This window comes from Diabrotica undecimpunctata, chromosome 8 (assembly GCF_040954645.1).
Source record: "Diabrotica undecimpunctata isolate CICGRU chromosome 8, icDiaUnde3, whole genome shotgun sequence".
NCBI lineage: Eukaryota > Metazoa > Arthropoda > Insecta > Coleoptera > Chrysomelidae > Diabrotica > Diabrotica undecimpunctata.
In genome coordinates, this window is record NC_092810.1 from 27132733 (window position 1) to 27156229 (window position 23497).

The 23497-nt window shown below is 32.8% G+C and overlaps 1 protein-coding gene across 1 annotated transcript in view; it reads left to right on the top strand.

Annotated features, from left to right (window-relative positions):
• LOC140448743 (uncharacterized) overlaps positions 1–23497 on the top strand; it is a 107341-nt gene that overhangs the window by 1423 nt on the left and 82421 nt on the right. Inside the window, exons 2-8 of the mRNA XM_072541854.1 lie at positions 2068–2241; positions 5343–5468; positions 7787–7940; positions 9688–9873; positions 12614–12804; positions 17677–17857; positions 23313–23473. Coding sequence (XP_072397955.1) covers positions 2068–2241; positions 5343–5468; positions 7787–7940; positions 9688–9873; positions 12614–12804; positions 17677–17857; positions 23313–23473 — 1173 coding nt within the window. The remainder of the gene's footprint in view (positions 1–2067; positions 2242–5342; positions 5469–7786; positions 7941–9687; positions 9874–12613; positions 12805–17676; positions 17858–23312; positions 23474–23497) is intronic.

Sequence of the window (23497 nt, forward strand, 5' to 3'; positions counted from 1 at the left end):
TAAGAGTCGAATTCAAATCACAAGGACAGGGGGAGATTGGTTTTCTGTGATTTTCCAATCTCATTGCACAACGATACCTGATCCTAGGTTAGGACATAGCCACAGCTATCTTCCACGAGTTTTATCCAAACGCCAATATCTGAAAAGGACCGTTTTCCCCCGCTACTTAGTAGCGGGCTTGGTTCAGACGACTCCAACAAGGCGAAAATAGTTTTCTGACACCCCTGCTTTACAGCGGTCACGTCCTGTCTCGGAAGACGTCAGTCTACCTCTCCCACCAATTAAATCCAAATACCACCCTTGAAGAAGCGCAAAGCTTAAACAAGCTAAAAACTGAAGCTGCTGGCTTAAGTTTTTCTCCTTATGATGGTAATTATAAGCATCTTTCAGGGCTATTTTTCCTTCACTGCTAGAATTTTTGTATTTTCCACAACACTGACATTGATCTTTTTTGGGAGAAAACTTAAATTAATAATTCAAAAGTTTACGATACAAACCAATTTTTACAAATTCATCATTGTCTCTTTGGCTATTAGCTATATAATCATTGTACAGATCTGTCAATGTTTTACCTTCTATATATTTTTGAGGTACTTCGACAATAGTGGCTCTCCATTGTCGGAATTGAAAAAAGGTGTTTATGAACCCTGTTCATAGTTTTCGTAATTCAAAATGTTTTACCTATGCTACGTTTACCTCTTTGATCGTTGCTTATAAAGCCACTTTCCGTCTTCCCAATAACAGTTCGAATATATCTATTAGTAACTCCAATGGAGGATACAAAATTCTTAATTTTTTCTGATCACGGTTTTCCAAATAAAATGCATGATTATAGCCATGGCTTGATGTTTTACCTTTATCTGCATATCGATTTGTTGGTTTATTTATAGACATGGATCTCAGAATTTAACTTCGTTGTTCAATTATATTTCCCATTGACCAATATTTTTCAAAGATCTAGGTTCTTTCTTGTAACGTAAATTTTTCATCACATTTTAGTCTACATGAATTGCAAGATGGACCTGAACTGCTAGCTTGTACAAGATTACCTTTAACATTGGTGTATTTTTGGCCTGAATGTCTAAGAAACTTTCTGGCATTCCTTTTTTATCATCATCATCATCATTCACGTAATGAGCTACCTAAAACAAGAAAAAAGGACAAATATTAAGAAGAAATCAGCTTGTCAGAAATTTAGTAAATTGACCAATAGCTAAGAAGAAAACAAATAAAGTTCTTGCATTATAAAAAGAGCAATTTCGTACCTATTTGCTCCTCTGCATCGACGCACTCCGTGAAATCAGAAGTAACATTCTCCATATTGGAGTTTATTTCTGTTTAAAACAGTAGATGTAAACAAAAAATCGTCTAAAGTTTTCTACTAAATCGATTATTTGGAATTATACATTAAAATAATATTAATATTATTACTTACGTTACTCCTGCTCGAGATAAATTCATTTCTTTTCTGTTAACCCTTTTGATCTTACATTTTTAAAACAATAAATTTATTTATTTTATTTAATGTGACATAACTCCTAAATTCTCACTGATACAGTTTGAAAATATCTAAAATTGTCTGCTATAGTGGCACAATTCAATAGTGCCGGTATTGCATAGAAGCTTGATATCGATACGATTCGACTTCCACCGCAAAACTAAAAAGAGCCAGTACTGTAAGAAACAATTTATCTCAACCGACAACATGTCATAGCGACACTAGTGATGTCTAACAGACATAAGTCCTCTGGTGATGTTAACTCAATTTTGTTAATTTTTGAGTTAAACCACTATTGCATACAGCCGACGATATGTAATGGCAAGATAATCTAAATGCACGCTAGTTCAAGATGGATAGAGATCGAGAAAGATATAGAAGCAAAGCGGCAACTTATGTATATCTTTTTCTTTATATCTATGCTTCTACCTTTCTCGTGGATAATTTCCTACTGGCATCTGTTTGCTTGAGTACGAATTCTATGCGACGCTAGCTTAATGTCGCTCTTTTAACTCCAGGTGTAATAAAAAGTAATATAATTCGAGCTGTAATTTTTATCTAATTTTCAGGTAATTTCAGCCCTTGTAAATGAAACACAGTCTAAGGAAGATGACTTAATAGTTGATTTACAAAATTGTGGCAAAATCCGGGGACATATTCTTCAAAGTGCGACAGGAAAAAATTTCTACGCTTTTCAAGATATTCCCTATGCAGAACCTCCTACAGGAAACAGAAGATTTAGGGTAAGGATTTATTGTCACTTATTCTGTAATTAAATATGGGTTACGAAAAAATTATTGGTCAATTAAGAGATCAAAGCTGGGTGAAACAAAAAGGCTACGTCGCCATTGGTGACGTGACGGTGTAGTTTTCTATTCGTACTAGATTTCTACAAATAATGAATCTTTAAAAATTTTTTAATTTTTCTACATCCAAGAAAGTGGAGTTAGCTTAATTTGTTTAAATTGTAATAGAGGTTGCATTAGTTGGGCAACTATTTCACTTCCAATCCTACGTCATTCAGCTCAAGAATGGCTGGTTGGATCATAACGTATGAGGGGTCATTAAACAGAAGGTAGCTTAAGAAGTAAATAATTAATGGTTGGGGTCAGAGGGTGAATTGTTAAAAAATATCTTAAGCTTATAGTGTTTAAACGCCTTAACATACAGGACCGTGCGATAAGTCATATGACAAGATCTAAGGAATAGAATATATTGACAAAAAAAAAATAACAACATGCCAAAAGAGCTTTAGACACGTATCTTTGTTACTATCGCGCTAATCATGACGTGCGAGATATTATATGACAAGATTTAACTAATGGAATACAATGACAAAGAAAAATTAAAAGGCATGCCATTAAGACCGTAAGCTTATTTTAATATAAATTAAGCTAAATGATTTTTAAATACACAATAACAAATTTAAGAATTAATTTGCAAAACTTATTCAAATTTTGTACTGTTAATATCACACAATGGCAAGATATGGGCATCAATATAGATGGAGAAAGATTAAATCATCTGAGGTTTGCAGATGATGTCGTATTAATCGCAGATAACTTACAACAGGATACGGTTTCTATGCTACATTCGCTTAAAAGTCTGTCTGAAAGAGCAGGATTAAAGATAAACTTTGAGAAAACTAAACTTATGACAAATCTCGTAATGAGTGGAAATATAACTATCGACAATAATACCATACAACAAACAGACACTTACAAATATCTGGGACACGAGATCAAAATAAACAGAGACAATCAAACAAATGAAATACAGAGGCGAATAGGCCTGACATGGGCAGCATTTGGCAAACTAAGCCATATTCTAAAAAGTTCAATTCCCATGTGTCTCAAGCGAAAAGTTTATAACCAATGTGTTTTGCCTGTACAAACTTATGGAGCAGAGACTTTAACACTCACGCAGAAATCTGCGAATAAACTAAGCGTTACACAACGAGCCATGGAACGTGCAATGCTGAATGTGAGCCTCCGAGACCACATAACAAACCGACAAATCAGGCAAAGATCAGGAGTTCAAGACGTCATCGAAAGAACCACGAGACTTAAGTGGAACTGGGCAGGACACTTAGCCAGAACACAAGATGGACGATGGACAAGACGAATTATGGAATGGAGGCCCAGAAATTATAAAAGAAGCCGAGGACGACCACCGACTAGATGGACCGACGACATAAAAAGAGTAGCGGGAAACTGGCTACAAGCGGCCCAGTGTAGAGAACACTGGAAAGAACTGAGGGAGGCCTATGTCCAGCAGTGGACGGGATTGGCTGATTGATGATGATGAATATCACACATAAAAATTACCTTTTGAGTTCAAGAGGCAATCTCAAAAGTTTTATTATTATTAAATTGATCGCTTAAATTCAAATTTTATTTGTTTACAAAAACAATGACCAGAGAACGGTTGTTAATCAATAAAGTTTTGATTATAAAAGATCATATAAGTAGTTTTCCACATAGCTACACAACCAAACTAAAGCATTTTTTAAAATTTTTAACAGTTATTAAATTAAAATACAAAAATGGCTTTACACACACAGAGTGCATGTTTCATCTGGTTGGATTATTTTTGTAGCAATCCCCTCCGCTTTTTTGTAAAGAATGCAGCTGTTTCTGTTTTCTGAGATGATCAAGAATAGTTTAAAAAGAAATGTTAATGGTCACTAAAGTTTTAATTGCAAACCAAAAAAAAAATAATCGCCAATGTTCACAAAATTTTTCGCTACCCACAAAAAAACACCAACATTAACGGAAATATGATAAATTTTTTCGAGCGCCGGGGATTTGGAGTTCTGAACTAGTTTTTTTCTCACCGGGCCGACAAGAGAAGAGTTTCCCCACCAGAGAGCAAATTCGGCTACTCGAAAAAAACAGTCTACTTTACTTATGTTTTTGACTATAAATAGCGTATTTTAAAAATTATTTTAATCAAAGCAGCTTTAATCTTTTAAACAAATTAAGCTAACTCCACTCTTATTGATCGTAGAAAACGATATAAACTTTTTTATAAACAATTAAACTAGAAAACGAATTCACCGATCGGATCTTGCGAAGTCTTATTCGATTTGAAGGCTACAGGGAAAAAATATGGTATTTCAGAAGTAACACATTCTGAAATAAGGTGATTTTAATATTTCAAAACGGCACAAAGATTATAGTCTTGTCATTTACATTGATCAAGATATTAGCAGAGGTTAAATATAAGGTTTCAGTGGAATTGCAAAAACATAAATTATTCTACTTTCTTTATTTGGCCAAAAATTTAGAAATTTTACACATTAATTCAAAATATTAAAGTAAAAAAGGAGGTATGTCAAGAAAAATAGTAACAACGTTGATATAAAAATGCATTTTATTTCAAAAAACATATAACTATTGTTATAAAAATAATGTTTATGTAAAATAACTTTTTAACTAAAATAGTTTTTTTCCAACAATTCTATAGCGTCTACACGACATTTGGGTATAATGGGTCTCTAAATTATTGATACGGAAGTGCATCAAAATAACGTTGGGCATCTGAACCACAAAACTTTTTTATATTTCGCTTGACTGATCGGCTTACTTCGACTTACTAATAAGACTTACTTCGATTATAGTAAGTTGAAAAAGACAGGTAATACGAGAATGGAATCACCGTGGATGGACATGAGCATGAGCAGAGAGGGAATAGCTCGATTTGCACAATATTAAAAACTCATAGTCAAGAGACTACTAGGTGGCTGACTACTACCATTAAAAGGTAGCGATAACAAACTTTTTTAATCAGCATTACTATAACGAATAATACTATTTATAAAATATAAATGTATATTTTTCAGCCGCCCGAACCTCATGGTCCATGGGACGGAGTATTGGATGCCACACAAAATAGAAAAGTATGTCCACAAATATACGATCCAAACTCATCAGAAGACTGCTTAGTTTTGAATGTATACACACCAGTGGTAAGTTAATTTTTCTCGAATTACACATTAAACGCAACATATTACTACTTACTTTACTACTACTTACTTTCTTTAGGATGATCTAAAATCCATCGGAGTTAAAGCATGGAGAAGAGTTGCCAGAGACAGGGGCAAATGGAAGATTATTCTGAAGAAGGCTTTGGCTCATAACGAGCTGTAATGCCACTGATGATGACGATTACTACTTACGAAAAGTAGCCACATTTGATTTTGTTAACATTTGCTACATTTGCAACTAATATTTAAATACTCATTTCACTTGATCATAGCAGTCATGAAGTAACGTCATTGATTTTTTTAGACCTATTCCAGAATTCTGAAAGTCTGTATCAGCTTGTAAACGCGTAGTAAATGAATAGGGTTATGTAGTCATTTCACACCATGAAAATCGGTTGCGAATGTTACTATTAGATTTCTGAGTCTAAAAAGCAATTTAGTTGCAGCCAGTGCTTTTTGGTATTTCCAAGACTGACTTTAAAATAAAACAGCTCATTCTTTTAACAAGTTGATGAACTTTTTCGTTGCCGTGTATTATCCGATGAGCTGGCCCATACTAGTGTCACACTGTTATGCTCCGCTAGTACATCGAGTTTATCTGGATATTCCTATATTAGCCTATAGACTACCTTAGGATTCCTAAGAGCTTTTTAGCCACTTGACCATCTATGCATGTATTCATCCCCCAAAATTTCTGTGACAATACTTTTGCGGTATGATAAGGTAAGAAGGCCATTGATAACCAGTCTAGTTATCAATCCATCGATGACTCGATTCCACAAGAGAGGAGGTAAGACTCTTCTGTACTATGTACGCTGATGCTCCACATTCCAGTTTAGTTGTCCAATATCTGGTATCGTTTTAGGAACTATAGCCAAAAGTAAAAATTATGTCATTTATCTCAAAAGATGCATACTTTTTTTGAATACTGAAATAAGTATATGATAAAATGATAAGCCTTCTCTAATTTATTTAATTGTTTCCTTTTCTTGTCGTATAAAATTAACCAGATTTACAAGGAGTTAAAACCAGCACTAAAAACTACAGCAGATCCATCAAAAATAAGTGGCTTAAAACAAGCTTACCAACCTCCCTGACAAGCCAATATCAATATATTCCCCTTACATGATAAACGTTGAAATACTAGGACAAAATGCCCAGAACAAATTATTCAAATTTCACGACTATAAGGTGTGGGTGCGGTGAAAAACTGGCTCGAAAAACCAAAAATCAAACCAAAATCATCATCATCATCATTATCATATTTATCATAATAATTATCTGCTGATTGTGGTGCAGCTCCTTTACATGTTCTTCATTTCTGCCGACGATTGTCTAATATTCGCTTTTTTATGCCATGTTGTACTGGCTTGGTTCCTTATGTCATAGTCCCATCTTAAATTTGGGCGTCTTCTTGGTCTCTTGACGTCTCTTGGAAAGCGTAATTCTAGTGGACTATCTATTGTCAGTTCTTCTTCCTAAATGTACCGTCCACTGCCATTTTAAAGACTTAATTTTGTGAATTACATCAGTGACCTTGGTTTTCTGTCTGATACATCGTTTCTTTTTTGTCTATCTTTGTTATATCTAGCATGTATCGCTCCATTGACCTTTCAGTGGCTTTGAGTTTCGCTCTCTCGATCTCTTTCTTTAGTACCCTTTAGTGTTTTTTTCTTCAGGTGGATTGGCATCTTTGATTTACATATATTTTCGGTAGTAAGGAGCTAGATTTATGTTTTAATTGTCCCAGGTATACATAATCATCTACTGTCTCAAGTGCAGTTTTGTCTAATATTATTATTAATATTTTGGACATTCACTAGCTCGTTGTACATGGTTTTTGTTTTTGTCAAGTTCATTTTAGACCTACTTCATTGCTAGCTGCATTTAGGTCGCTTATAAATCGCTGCAGGGTTATTAGCAATCAGAACGATGTCGTCTGTAAATCTTAAATGGCTGAGGTATTCTCCATCAATGGATAAGCCTTTGTTCTGCCAGTTTATTTTGCTAAATATATTTTCTAGAGTTCCAGTGAAGAGCTTTGGTGATATTACATCTATAATACGTTGGTATAAATACAGTATTGTGACGTAATTTTAGCATTCCTGCTTCATCAGACTCTCGGCTGATACAAAATCAAATACGGAAAGCCAAGGAATATTTTCTGCTTATTTCCCTCTTCAAGTGATAAAATCTTCGAAAAAGAAAACACATCTGGTTAAATATAGTAATTGTTACCGCACAATATATTTGTCAGTATTATAAATTACATAGTTTTTAGTAAAAAAATTGTTTTGTAGCAACCCAGCTCTGGTAAGCAGTTACCAGTATTCTTTTGGATTCATGGTGGAGCATTCGTCGCTGGCAGTGGTTCAATATACTCTGTCGACCCAAGGTATTTGATTGATTATGATGTAATAATAGTAACAGTAAACTATCGAGTAGGAGCATTCGGTAAGTATATATACATACCACTCTTTTATTAAAATTAAAATAAACAATACAAATAAAAAAATAGCTTTCATAATATGTTCCTTAATTCCTAATGTCTTTAAAGTGTCAACTTAAAAGTCTATTCATTCTTTGCTTCCTAATTTTATGAAACTTGGTAAAAAGAAAAATGTAAAAGAATTTTGTAATTCTTTTACATTTTTCTCTTTTTTTTCTCATTTACTTACTTTTATGTCGCCATTTGATCCTTGTCTTGATATCCGTCTTTTTCTGTTGTTCGTGGTGCTGGTATTGGTATGATTTGTATTGTTATCCTTTTAGGTTACATTCATATATGTTTTAATTAACTGAGATATTAGCTAAGTATTTTCTGTAATATGCTTTTATTGAAGACCCGATATATCCTTATTTACATGGTGTCGTTGTCAGTATGTTTATCTCTTTGTGCGTTTAACGCTTGAAGGGAAATTCCTAGAATCTTAAAACTTAATACAAAAGTTCCTTTTGGTGTAAAAATAACCCTTTTGAAGTTAGGAACAAAAAATCCTATTCTTTTTATATTCATACCTTTTCATTTTCTTGAAGAAGAAATATTAGTCCTGTTCTTCTTCTTGCAGTACCGTCTCCTATCGGAGGTTGGCTACCATCACAGCAATCTTCACTTTGTTCGCTGCAGCTCTGAACAACTGTATTGAACTGCACCCATACCACTCCCTTAAATTTCGCAACCAGGAAATCCTCCTACGTCCCACATTTCTCTTTCCCGAGATTTTTCCTTGGATTGTGAGTCTAAGCAGAGAGTACTTTTATCCTCTCATTATGTGGCCCAGATATTCCAGTTTTTCCGTTTGTATGGTTTTTATGACTTCGCATTCCTTCCCCATCTTCAGCAGAACATCTTGATTTGTTACTCTTTCTGTCCATGGTATTTTCCACATACTTCTGTAACACCACATCTCGAATGCCTCAATGTTTTCGATGTTTATCTTTTTCAGTGTCCAGGCTCCCATGCCGTACAGCAGAACGGAGAACACATAGCACCTTAACATTCTCGTTTTTAAGTTTATATTTATGTCCCGGCTGCATAGGAACTTTTTCATTTTGACAAACGATTGTCTCGCTATCTCTATTCGCCTCTTGATTTCTCTTGTCTGGTCATTAGTATCAGTGAAGCAAACCCCTAAATATTTGTAGGACGTAACTCTTTCAACTGGCTGATTATTTATGGTCAAATTCACATTGGTATATAGCTTCTTTGTTACAATTATGAATTTAGTCTTTTTGATGTTCAGTTTTAGACCATATTTTTTGGTACGGGTGTTTATGTTTTTCATCAAAATTATTAGTCCTGTAATGGTTCATAAAATCATCTTGGGATAGGAAGAATCCCATTAAATAGTATTTGTCTTTACATTATCTTATGCTTTTTTGCTTAAACGAAAATCAAGGGGTCTTACCACTTAGTATCTAGGGTTGAATGAAAATTTTGTCAGGCCTTTTGACACTCCGATGCGCCGGTTTATTTCCTGTTGCCCTTCTTATATTTTCGTTTTGTATTCCACCCTAGTTCTTGATTTATCCTCGTCTATAGCAATATTGTAATTGTACTGACGTTCTGTTTATGTAGTGAGAATATAAACCTTTGGATCTTAATATTTGTTTATAAAAATTGCTTAAATTTGTGCGATTATCGAGATATTATAATATTTCTTTAGTTTATTTTAGTCCTATAAATTTTTGTTTCTTTCAGGATTTTTAACAACACTTGATGAAAATATACCTGGTAATTTGGGGCTGAAGGACCAACTTTTGGCCCTTAAATGGACCTACCAATATATCCAAAGTTTCGGAGGTGATCCCAACAAAATAACAGTAGGTGGAGAAAGTGCTGGAAGTATGTCTGCTGGATTCCATTTGCTCAGTAAATCAGCTAAAGGTAAGCAACGCGATGACGAAATATACTACTAATACAGATTTAATAGAAGATGTTTTGGTTTCCTTTTTTTTTAACTGTTGAATCTAAGCGCAATATCTGAAGAAACCTTTGTAAGCTCGTTTTAGGACTTTGATTTTTGAGTTTCCATTGTTGTATTACTGACAATAGTAATATTGAATAAACAAATCAAGATATATTTTTATTTAACACGAGATAATTTTACGGGTTTTCTTTTATTTTCTTCTTCTTATGGTGCCTGTCCGTTCCGAACGTCGGCGATCATTCTGGCTATGATGACTTTGTTGGTTGCTATACGGAATAGAACTGTTGAGGTCTTTCTATACCATGCTCTCAGGTTAGCAAGCCAGGATATTCTTCTTCGTCCTGGGGCCCTTTTAATATCCCAATAACCCAATAAGACAGATCCTCGAGAAAACATTAGAATTTAACATTGAAAACCATCACCTATTTGTCGACTTCAAGGCCGCATACGACAGTGTTCAGAGTACTATATCAATCAATGCGTGGGTTTGGTATACCAGAAAAATGTATCCGATTAACCAATGACAATGTCTAACTTAAAAGCCAGCGTTAGGATACAGATAAAAAATTCTCGATCCTTTGAGATAAACGATGGACTCAAACAAGGGGATGTGCTGGCTTGCCTCCTATTTAACATTGCCTTGGAAAAGGTAGTCCAAGACACACGAATTAAAGACGGCGGTACTATTTATAATAGATCAATACAAATCTTAACACACGCTGATGACATTTACATAATAGGGCGTAGCAAGCGAGATGTTCAATATTTCCTAGAATTGGAAACGGTGGCGAAACAGGTTGGTCTACTCATCAATAAAGAAAACTAAGTACATGTTGGTAACTAAAGATCCTATAGCAAATGAGGAACGGTAGCAGCATTTGGCAGTCATATCTTTGAACGTGTTGACAGCTTCACATACCTTAGCTCACTAGTGACTACTACCAATCAAACAAGTGAAGAAATTAAAAGACGAATAAACCTATGGACTCCAAAAACAATTCCTTTCAAGAAATATCCAAGGAAAAACTAAAATTATTATATACAAAACACTGCTGAGGCCAGTCCACATACGGGGCGGAAACATGGACTCTAACTCTAACGCAGAAGGATGAAAGACTTCTGGGAAAATTCGAGCGTAAGATACTTCGCAAGATATTTGGATGTATTATAACCGATAAAGGGCAGTGGAGCAAAAGATTTAATTTCAAATTATACCAACTGTTTATGACAATATGATAGCTAAAAAGCTAACGCCAGGAACACCTATAGGAAAAAGAAGCAGACGCCGACCGCAAATTAGGTGGTTAGATGGAGTTGAGACCGACTTAGGGATACTAGAGATCAGAAGATGGCAATACGTTGTCAGAAGCCGAACAGAATGGCGACTCTTAGAGCATGCCAGGATACACAGAGGATTGTCGAACCAAAGATGATGATGATGGTGATATGGTCAGTCCATCTCTATTTGTGTTGGACACTTTTTTATATGGTACCTGCTGTTTTAGTCCTCTGCTCTTACTATCATATTTGGTGTCATATCTCTTCTTGTTATTTTATGTTCTTTGCTTTTTCCATTGCTCTTTGGGTTACTCTTAATATTGTAACCATTAAGCACGACTTTTTTCATTACACATTCATTAAGACTGTATGTCTAGTCGCGACAATATTTGGCCTATCGTATATCACACTGAGCTCTACATTAGTTACACTATCTTAATGTTCTGTGGATTTCTTTTACGATTTCTTATTTAAAAAATTTTGAATAAAATCCTTTATAAAAAGGTATATAAAAAACTCAGTTGGGCTATGTTGCATTGACAAAACGTTTTCGGAATAAATATTCCATCATCAGTGTCCTAAAATAGTATTTAACCACTTAATTAAGTGGTTAAATACTATTTTAGGACACTGATGATGGAATTATCAGTGTCCTAAAATAGTATTTAACCACTTAATTAAGTGGTTAAATACTATTTTAGGACACTGATGATGGAATATTTATTCCGAAAACGTTTTGTCAATGCAACATAGCCCAACTGAGTTTTTTATATACCTTTTTATAAAGGATTTTATTCAAAATTTTTTAATATATGGTATACAGCCAAATACAGGAACTTTGTTTCCTTGTGGATTTCTTATTTAATTATTTAATATTTATTAGTAATTTAATAGCATTAAAATCATGGAAAAACGAATTAAATCACAATGCTTGGAACGAACAGGACAACACATTATTAGAAGGCTGCACACAAAATGATCAAAAGATGACCCCACTCCAATGATGAAGCCAAGGATGACCGAGAACAAGATGGTATGAGGATGATAGGATGATATAAAAATAGGAATAGACAGATAAAGAGATCAGCTTGGACAGACAATAAATTGTAACCAAAGTATAGAGATAATGAAGTAATCCACTTCCGAAAAGTCTACATTGAGGATGATGATATGTATGCAAATTATGTTACATAATTACCATACAGTTTATATCCAAACCAAACATATTCGATTTGATTTTATTCCGGAATTGCATGATTTGAAAATTATTATTTGTTTGCAGGATAATGAGAACTCGCCACTTTTTTCAACTGTAAGATTTTCTTGCTGTCTTCCTTTTTTTTATTGACGTCGCTGTCATTATTATAGTTAAAAGTTATAACTTATAGTTAACTAATATACTGATTGTTCTATTTTTAGGTCTATTTAGAGGCATTATCCAACAAAGTGGGTCATCACTTTCCACTGTCTTTTATCCAACTAACGACAGAGAACTGGCGTTTCAATTTGGCAAAGCATTAAATCCTTCATTTGCATCAGACCAATCAAGTGATTTATTAAATTTGCTACAACAGGCATCATATTCAGACCTAATGGCTCTCCAAAGTAGGGTAAATATCCATTTTTATTATCTAATGTTATTGGTAATGGTAGTTACTAGTTTTAAAATGTAGCTTATCTGGCCAATCTAATAAAATAAAATATATATATAATTAAAAATAGGAAAAAAAAAGAAAAAATAATTAGCATAATTAATAAATTGTTATCAACTTGTAGAAGAGTCAAAATTGTTCCTTTTGAAAAAATAAACAAAATCGCGTTTGGTAAACTTAAATCCGATTGTTAGAACTGAAGTTGCAACAAATTTTGTGAAAAGCAATTGCAAATAATTATTTCAGCTTTAAAAAAACTTTGCAAAATTGCTTTATATTTAATAATAAATAACAAGTTAAAACAATTAAACCTTAAAAATTTTACTAAAAAGTGGCGAATTAATTTGTTTATAAGAAATTTAAACAAAATAAAGCTATAAACTTTAACAATATGACTAATGGAAGTTATAGAACGACTCAAAATGATAATCAATGGTAAATGTTTCTATGTTAACCCTTAATAAGACATGGGATATAAGGAGAATTAATTTGTTTGTTTATATACTTTTGGTATCTAAAGGAGGTAAATAAAACATATTTTTGTTGAAATATAAAATAATTTGAAAAAGTAATACAAAAATAGTGGTGGGAACTATTTTCCCGTTGTTCTTTAAAAAAATTTTGTAGGTGGGAAATTAATTACCCTTATATAGTTTGTGAAACAATTTATTAATTCAAAAATACAAAAATGCATATATGGGTGACAAAACTAATTTAGGTCTCAACTACAGCAGTGTGGAATGATTTAAAACATTGTTTTGGGCATAAAGCTACTTGACAATAACTACATATAATGTTCGTTCGTTTTTCTTCTTTTTTTGTTGAGCAAAATCTGCATCTTGTATAATTTTTTTGAACATCTGGTAAATGTGGTCCTACATTTCTCAGCCGAATTTCGTCTGGAACACCAAAGTTGCCCGTTTTTTTATTTTTAAATATCACAGGTCGAGATGCCTTTACTGTAAAGTCACCTATGTGAGCTCTTCCAAGGCGAAGCCTAAAATCCTTTTGAGAAGTATTTTTTTGATCATGAATTCTTTTGTACATAATATATGCATTAATTACACTTGCATCTAAAAGAAAGAAGAACAATCTCATCCACGATTTTCTAGACTTCCTGCTTATGGGATATGATGCCCTAAAGTGGTCAAAGTGATCAACTCCTCCCATGTTTAGTGTATAATCTGCAATAACTTTTGGGCACATTATATCTTTCTTTGTGCCATCTCTTTGTGTACGTTTTATCATGGTTACTTCATGTGGTCGATTAGCAGTTGTAATAACCGTGACTTCTTTGGTATCCAACCACTTTATTGCTGTTATAGGGCCACTGCTCAAACAATAGAATTCATTCTTTCGAAGTTTTTCATTTTTGGTTTGCTTTTTCCTCATGAAATCGGGCAAACCTTTGCGATTAGGTCTAACTGTACCTATAGCATACAGCTGTTTAGCATATAAATCTTCCAACAGTTTGCAACTCGTAAAAAAGTTATCAAAAACAACCAAAGATTTGTGTGGTATATCTTGGCATAATTCAGTTACAACCTTGTATCCCAAGCCATCATTTTCAATGCCTTCAGTTTTTCCAGTATAGATAATAAACTGGTACAGATACCCAGTAATAGCATCACACTTTGCCCAAATTTTATAACCACGCTTAATCGGCTTCTTGGGCATATACTGTTTGATAGAACTACGTCCTTTAAATTTCACCATACATTCATCAATAGAAAATCGATTTCCAGGTTTGGCTTGTTCTTTGAAAACTTCATTTAGTCTATCTATAAATGGTCTTATCTTATACAGTATATCAAAGTTAGGTGAACCTCTCTCTGCAGCTGCTGAATTGTCATTTAGATGGATATTTTCTATTAATTTTTTGAACCTGGTTATTGTAAAAGCTTTGGAGATAACAAGATTATTATAAAAAGGATCACTTGACCAATATAAATCTTTGTCTGGTACAGGGTGCAGTCCCATTAAAATAAAAACACCTAGCAATGCCCTTATTTCTTCTTGGCTAGTGTTTTTGTAATTTTTGCTGTCTTTTTGTACAGCATATAAATTCGTTTGAGCAACAATTTGTTCTATTAGATCACAAGGGAAGAAATTTTCAAAATAAAATATTGGTTGACTTTTATGGGTGAATTGAACATTTGACTGTAACACAGGCTCAAATTTTGGTATTTCTGGAACATCTGTTTCAGAGGTCCATTGTCCAGTAAAATTAGTTAGCGTAACCACTGGACTCTGTTCTACCAAAACACTTTGATTTTCTTGTGGGTCATTCTCAGATGTTCTTTCAGTTGTGGAATTTACATCAACGGTTGTAGAAGGAACAATTTCATCAGATTCACCAAGCAATTGCCCAATTCTGCTATCAATAACAATAAGTAGATGGGGATGGTATAAAAATGTCATCATCATCATCAGTGTCGAGATCAACATCAGACCAATCTTCTTCTAAGGCAGCAATGAGTTCACGTTCTGATAATCCCCTTCTTGAATTCATAATCCTAAAATATAACAGAAATTTTAATGTTTCTGGTGCATGACTTTTGCGTTTTTTTTATGGAATTGGATAAGGGGAATAATTTTCCCACCAACTTCAAAGACAAAAATAACTATCTTTTCATAAATTTGTATAACAAATTACAATGTATTTAGCTTGACCAAACAATATATATATCAATAATACAATAACTTTGTACTTACCAGAACTTTTGGAGCCGATTCACCAAATAATTTGCAAAATTGTAACAAAAATAAACTTTTAGCGGCAAGAAATATCATAACCTATGAAAATCTAGTTGTCGATTGTCAACTAAAAATCAGATCCATGGAATAACTGTCAGAATAGTTGGTGTATTTATCCATGAAATGAATACGTAATATCACAAAATTCAACATTCTGTGTATTGACAGCGACAATCGAAATTTGGCGGCAAAGTAAAGTGGGAAATATGTTCTCGTTATCTTATTAAGGGTTAATTTTTGACCCAGATATGGAACTTTTAATAACGCGCTCTGAGGCGCACGGTTAGCTCACAGCGAATGCGGACGCGCATAAACCGCTCACGTAAATCAACTTTCAATATCTCAGAAAAAAATTAACATAAAAACATTTACCAAAGCTTAAAACGTATATGTGTAACTCCGGTTCTAACAATAGGATCAAAGTTTACTAAGGGTCATTTAAACAATTAAAATGTTAATATCAAATTATCTGATGGGTTTTCAGCCCGGTACCCTCGAAAAATCAAATCTGCGCACCAAAAAAACGTCCAGGTACCGAGAGAACATAAAAGTGCCTACTCAATCCTAAAGACTCCTATTATAAGTAGGTTATGTAAATATTGGATACAATGGACTACCTAAATCTAACGTCACAATAGGAGGGGATTTTACAAACCTTTCCAAATATTTCTAATTTGTATGTATTTGTCTCATAAGAAGTTGAAAATATTAGTTTTTTAATTGTTTGAAGAATAAATAAAAACTTTTGGTTATGAACATTCATTCTGTGCGATTGGTCCTATTCTTTGTTGTTCGTAAATTTGTGAGGTAAGAATATCAAAGTATTAAGATATTTACTATGAATGTTTATATTTTAAGGTTATGTTGTTTGATTAAAACTTTAATTATTTTTTACTCTATTTTAGTATTATATATAGTAGTTTTAGGTATTTTGTTGTTGTTATTATCAGGATTATTTCAAAATAATTCAATAAATCATTAAATTTATTTACAATGTTGAAAAATATTTAAATTCAAGTTTCATTATTTTTTCGTTGCCAGTGATTTTATTCTGTAAAAGACTAAAGATATTCGTTTTCTTCCAGTTTAAAATGTAATATAACATTATGTGGAAACTTGTCTATCAAATTGTCATAATGAGTGTTTAAAAAAAATTTTTTTGAATGTTGTAATAGTTTTTGAGTTTATTATTTAGATCTTATCATATAATGACTAGTAAACATGTGTTGAAGATATCCAGTAATTCTGAATTTTTCAGAAAACGAATATATTTAGTCTTTTAGGAGAAATCATTAGCACTTGAAAAATAATGAAACATTCATTTAAATATTTTTTAACTTCTTAAATAAATTCAATGATTTAGTAAATAATTTTGAAATAACTCCGATAAAAACAACAAAATACCTTGAAATACAGTAAAAAATAATTAAAGTCTTAAGCTAACAATAACATAACCATAAAATATGAACATTTATAGTAAATATCTTAATACTTTGATATTCTTACCTCATAAATTCACGAAAAACAAATAATACCAATTGCACAGAATTAATTTTCATGACCAAAAGTCTTTATTTATTCTTCAAAGAATAAAAAAAAAACAATATTTCCAACTTCTTATGAGACAAATACACACAAATTAGAAATGTTTGGAAAGGTTTTTAAAACCCCCGTCCATTGTGACGTCAGATTTAGGTAGTACCAAAGAATATAGACGCATATGCATATGCGTCTATATTCTTTGGTAGTAAATATACTGAAGCTACGTGGGGGCTCATGCTCAAGATCATGAGCAGTTATTCTGTACGCAGTTGTAGCAGAGAGTAGTGGTTATAGTAGTTATAATAGTAGTTATGAACTAGCGGTACAGGTTACCATACTCATGGCTTAAGGGCTAAATTCAAAAATAATGTGCAAATTATTTCTAAATTAAAAAAGCTTTGGTGTTTCATATTTTCATTATTATCAACCAAATCATTTATTTTAAAAACTCTAACAATAACTTATTTGGAATAAAATCTATTACAAATTGTAATATTAAATTTCTAATAGATATAACTTATTTGATCATAGTTTTACGGTGGAAGAATAGCAGGATTTATGGATGCCTTGACTTTTAAACCAGTTCTTGAGCCTGACGTCACTGATGCTTTTGTTACCGAACCTATGCATGGTTCAGTATTGGACGGTCATTTTAATTTAGTTCCTATTCTTATCGGCTTTAATTCTGAAGAATCTCTGATGTTCTTTGCATGTAAGTATGTTTTATAGCTTTTTTTTCTTTCTTTGCTATAATTTTATTATGTAAATTCTTGGATAAAGATAAATGAGAATTATTTGAGAACATATTTTGGAACAAAGAAAAAGAAAATAAGTAGCAGGAAATGTTTACGAAAATGGCATTTAAAATTTGAGCTTCACAGAATTAGTAGACAATTACTTAAATTAATTAAATAAAACACTACTTTTAGACAGCATGTTTCCAAAATACTTTTCCAAAAGGCCTGTTACAAATGAACAAATCATAATGCAAATGTGAATAGACAAGGTATAAATTTCTCAAACGAAAACCACTGAAGATTTCACTTTACACATAGAATTAAACGTTACATTAAAAACTCTGTGATTCTATTCATTAACTCCTGGAGAGTTTCATAACTGTCAGCGAATACCACCGTGTTATCCGTGTATCTGGTGTTATTGACACATTCTCCTTTAATTCGAATTCCGGCTTTAACACCTTCTACTGCTTCTTAAAAGATTTTCTCAGAGTATATGTTAAACAGCAAGGGTGATAGTATACATCCCTGTCGGACCCCACGTTTGATTTTGATATCGTCGGATTCTCCTACCTCTGTACGGATAGACGATGTTTGATTCCAGTAAAGCTAATAATTCTTAGATCACATGTGCTTATTACAATATTTGTTAATATCTCCATCAGCTTGTCGTGTTTTACTGTATCAAATGCTTTATGGTAATCAATGAAGCATGCATAAATATCGCAATTCACATCCCTACATCGTTGAAATAGCACTTGTATGCTAAAGAGAGCCTCTCTCGTACCCACTGTGTTCCGAAAACCAAACTGTGTACGGTTGATTTTTTCTTCGCATAGTCTATATATAAGGCCTGCGTAGCGCAAGCAGTAGGATGCTTGCTTCGCATGCCGGTGGTCCGGAGTTCGAATCCTACCGCCTGCAAGAATAACTAGACATTTTTAAAAATGTCTATAGGCCCCAGGTCGACTCAGCCTGAATAAAATGAGTACCTTGGGTAAAACCAGGGGTAATAATAGGCGGTTGAAGCGTAGCACTGGCCATGTTACCTTCCTTGTATACCGTAGGCCCTAGATATAGCAGACTACCCTGCTATACTCCCAAAGCCGCGAAGCGGTATCAAACGGGAGACTATTATGATGGTCTATATATCCTTTGATGTACGATTTTTAGAAATAACTTTAAAATGTGACTCATTAAGCTGATAGTCCGGTAATCATTGAAGAATATGGATTTTCAATAATAGAGATTTGCAGATTTAAGACCATAAATATTATCATTTAAATAAATTCAATTCTAACTAAAGGTTTTCATTAATATGATATTAAGTATTATTACAAAAAGTTTTATAATTAAAAAAAATATATATTAGTCTCTGAACATACCCATACCTCGTCATGTTAATGCTGTTTTCTTAAATTATATTTCCTGTCACCTTAGCCAGTTGGTATGTATCGTTTTAACTGACAAGGACCACGTGTTCAAGTCGTGCAAAGAAACATGTTGCTCTTTAAGTATTAAATTTTTATCCAATGTCATCGACCTAGAGTTACATTAGAATTTAAATTTTGAACAATGTAAAACCATATATTAATGTCACAGCAACAATTTTAGTGTTAGCTTTAATTACAAAAGAAGGCACTGAGGATAATCCGATCTAGATCGAAAACGTCACATTATGCTCCTGTATAAATTTTGACGACACTTTTTAAAAAAGTTTTAATTATATGTTTTATACCTAAATACAAATGTAAAGTGTTTTACTTCTGTATAAATTTTTTAAAAGATGGTATACAGCCAACTACTGGGATTTTTTTCATTAATTTTTATTTTTTTAATATGGATTTTGTTTACTTTGGAAGAGCAATAAACGTTGACTACAGCCATGATCTTGGTATTACTCCGTTTAAATATATGTCATTGAATATTTTTTTTAGTCCTTGAATACCGTCGGTGTTCAATAGCTTTATGAGTTCGGCATAAGCATTGTCAGGTCCAGGAGCTTTGCCATCTTTTAGTTGTGATATTGTTTTTTCCACTTTTAGCATAGAATATTAACGAATATTAAGAGTAAATAATAGCTCACTGTTCCGAAATAAATGGGCCAGTACTTGTGAACAGGTATAGGAAAAATTATGACTCTAAAGTAGAAACCCTCAATTTAGAAGAGTGATATCATAGTTTAAACGCGGAATATCCTCAAATTTAAATGTACACAGCGGTCCTCGAAAACTGCCTGTTTTCTCGATTGCAATTTGCGTTTCCTCGTAAGAAATTACAGAATATATAAAGTAGTATATTTATTTGTGCTTCTCTATAGTAGACTTGACCAGAAGTTGTCGAACAGTGTAGCCAATTCTTGTTCACAAGTAGTAATTATGGTCATACAAAACATGTATTCTTCCATGCAGCGATTATTACCGTCATAAAAATACAAAAAAACCTGATCTTTTCAATAGTAAAAATTAAGCACAAAATTGTAATGAAATAAATTTTATTTATATGTTCCGTTTCGTTACATATTTAAATTTATAAAATAAAAATCGATATTTTAAAACAATATTTTTCAATCGTTTGGCAACTTTGGAATTAGCGACGGAACCCCGTTTCAATTCAGATCCACAGAAAAGCGTCAAACTAGTTTTTGTCGAGCGAGTGCCCATCAACAATAGGTTATTTACATTGGCGTATCTGAGAGTAGGGTATTTTATGCGATAAGTTTGTGTTATTGATAAAACGTGTTATTGATAATACGAGTGTTATAGTTTGTCGTTTTATAGTAAATGTTTAGTTATATTCTGTGATTATTTGGTTTGCGTTTTATTGGAGTTGGACGAAAAACCGAGTTGTTCCAAGAGAAGACTGCATAATTCTGATGTTGATTCCAAAAATGAAATGCCGCAAAAGAGACGGAAAATGTTAACGTCCGAAGAGAAGGTAATAATACGAAACGTTTATGAAGCAATTGTCGGCAGAAAAATGGAATTAAATGTTAGCCAAGCAGTCGACATTTGTAGCAGTTTAACAAAAGTATCCGTTAGCTGTATTTATCGTGTACTTAAAAATACATCGGAAAATAAAAAGCAAGAAAAAGGTAAAACTAGAGGTAGGAAAAGCATTGTTTTGGATGACGAGACAAGGAATATTATACGTCGAAAAATTCATTCATTTTATTTTCGGAATGAAATTCCAACTCTGAAAAATATTTCTCAAGAGCTCAAAAACGATGACTCCTTACCCAAGATATCTCGTAGAGTCTTAACCAGGACCATGCGTAAAATGAACTTTCGATATGTAAAACTCAACAGAAAAAGTATGCTATTAGAAAAAAATAAAATTATTGTGCGGAGAAGAAAATATTTAGAAGAAATACGCAAAATTCGCAGCACTGGACGCAAAATATGTTATTTGGATGAAACCTGGATTAACCAAGGTTGGAAAAGGTCATACAGTTGGAAAAGTTTGGCAAGATTTAAATGTCAAAAGTAAACGCGAAGCATTTATAGAAGGCTGATATACAGGATTAAAAGCTCCATCAGGAAAGGGACGGCGTTTAATCGTCACCCATATAGGAAGTGATACAGGGTTTCTTGATGATGGTTTTCTTCAATTTGAGTTGAAAAAATCAGGTGATTATTAAAGAAATTGAAAGGGAGGATTCAAACATGGCTTACAGAAAAGGGGATTGCATACGAAGAATCAATGCTGAAAATTTAGCTCCTTGACATTGCACGGTTAAGGAAAATTGAATATCTTAAATATGCTGTAGATGAAACTGCAAAAGATTATGGTGTCAAAGTTCTGTGTCTACCACCTTATCATTGCGAACTTAATCCCATTGAACTTATCTGGGAGCAAGTGAAAGGAGATGTAGCACGCAATAACAAAACGTTCAAATTAAACGAAATTAAGAAACTTTTGATTCAAGCAATCCTCCATGTAACTCCAGCGAAATGGGCTAAATGTATAGGCCACATAATTAAAGAAGAACATCGTATGTGGGAACTTGACACTCATATCAAAGTTTTACTAGAGCCAATTATAATTACACCAGGTAGTGAAGATAATGACAGCGATAGCAGCACTGCATCTTTAGGTTTAGACAGCGAATAATATTTTCTAATAGTTTAATAAGAACATCAGCATAAAAAAAACCAAAAACAAAAAAAAAACGAGAAGAACATAGTAAGTGTGTATAGTGTTTGTGTTTAAACACATCAAACATTATTTTTATTTTGTTTTTATAGAATTTTATTTTGTTTTATAGGATTTTATTTTGTTTTGTTTTATACTGTTTAAGTGTTTTGTTCATTTTATTTAATAAGACAATATGGCTCTTGGCGAACACCCATTTAAAAAAGTATCGCGCCACAAGACATACCTCTGGGGTGGTGTGGAAACTGTCTTAAAATTTGTTTTAAAAAAATTTCATTGTGTAACTGTTTAAGGACGGGTCACGTCAAAAGATGTTTTAGCGTAACTTCCGCGACAGCCGGTTGGCATCAGTAAACTTTCTGCAAAATTACTTCTTTTTTATAGCTTTTTGTTTGTGGCATTCTGTATTTTTAGGGGAATGTAGGGAATGAGCCACAAAATATTTATTCATATGTTTATTTATTGACGTTTCGATCTCTATATCCAGAGACCGTTTTCAATTATACAAATGATAGTACTATTTATTTTCTATGGCTTTTCGCTTGTCGTTCTGTATTTTTAGAAATGATGTTGGGAATAAGCCACAATATATTTATTCAAATGTTTAATTTACGGACATTTCGATCTCTATAAAGAGACCTGTCTCTATAAAGATATCTGTCATTTGTATGTTTTCAAACATACAAATGACAGATATATTTATTTTTCTATAGCTGCTTGTTTGTGGCATTCTGTATTTTTAGGGAGAAGGTTGGACATAAGCTATAATATATCTATTTACATGTTTAATACATTGACGTTTCGATCTCTATTCCGTTTTTAAAGATAGAAAAAAAAAGAAAATAAACAATATAAGATTATAAAAATATATAATAATAAACAAATAAAATAAATATAACTACCATTTATATCTTTGAAAGCGGTCTTTGGATATAGAGATCGAAACGTCAGTAAAAACTTGTAAATAAATATATTGTGGCCTATTTCGAACATTAATATTTGAAAAATAAAATATAATTAACGTTAAAATAAAAGTAAGTGTACGTCACTGGATTTCCAAACAGCTTTCCGCATTTCTGAGCCTTTAAAAGTTGACTCACTCTCTCAAATAGTGAAATTATACCATAGTTGGAAATTTCATCCACACCGTTTATAGTTGCGTAGCGACGCTTAACCCGTACAATACAGGTCCGATAAATAATCTCAAATACGTTTTTATTTAGCTGTTTAAGGCCTAAAAATACCAGTTTTTTAAATCAAGATAACCTTTTTTAGCAACTGCTGCAGATAGAGCTGGATATTATGATCAAAGTCCAGCAAATGTTGTATCACAATCTCTTAATGTAGCCCAACAAGACAGAGAGACGGTTGGTAGAAGTTTGAAGTCTTTCTACACTTCTTCTTCTTTTTCACAAGATATGGTCTCTTTTATAAGGGTAAGAAAATACAGTTTATGCTTT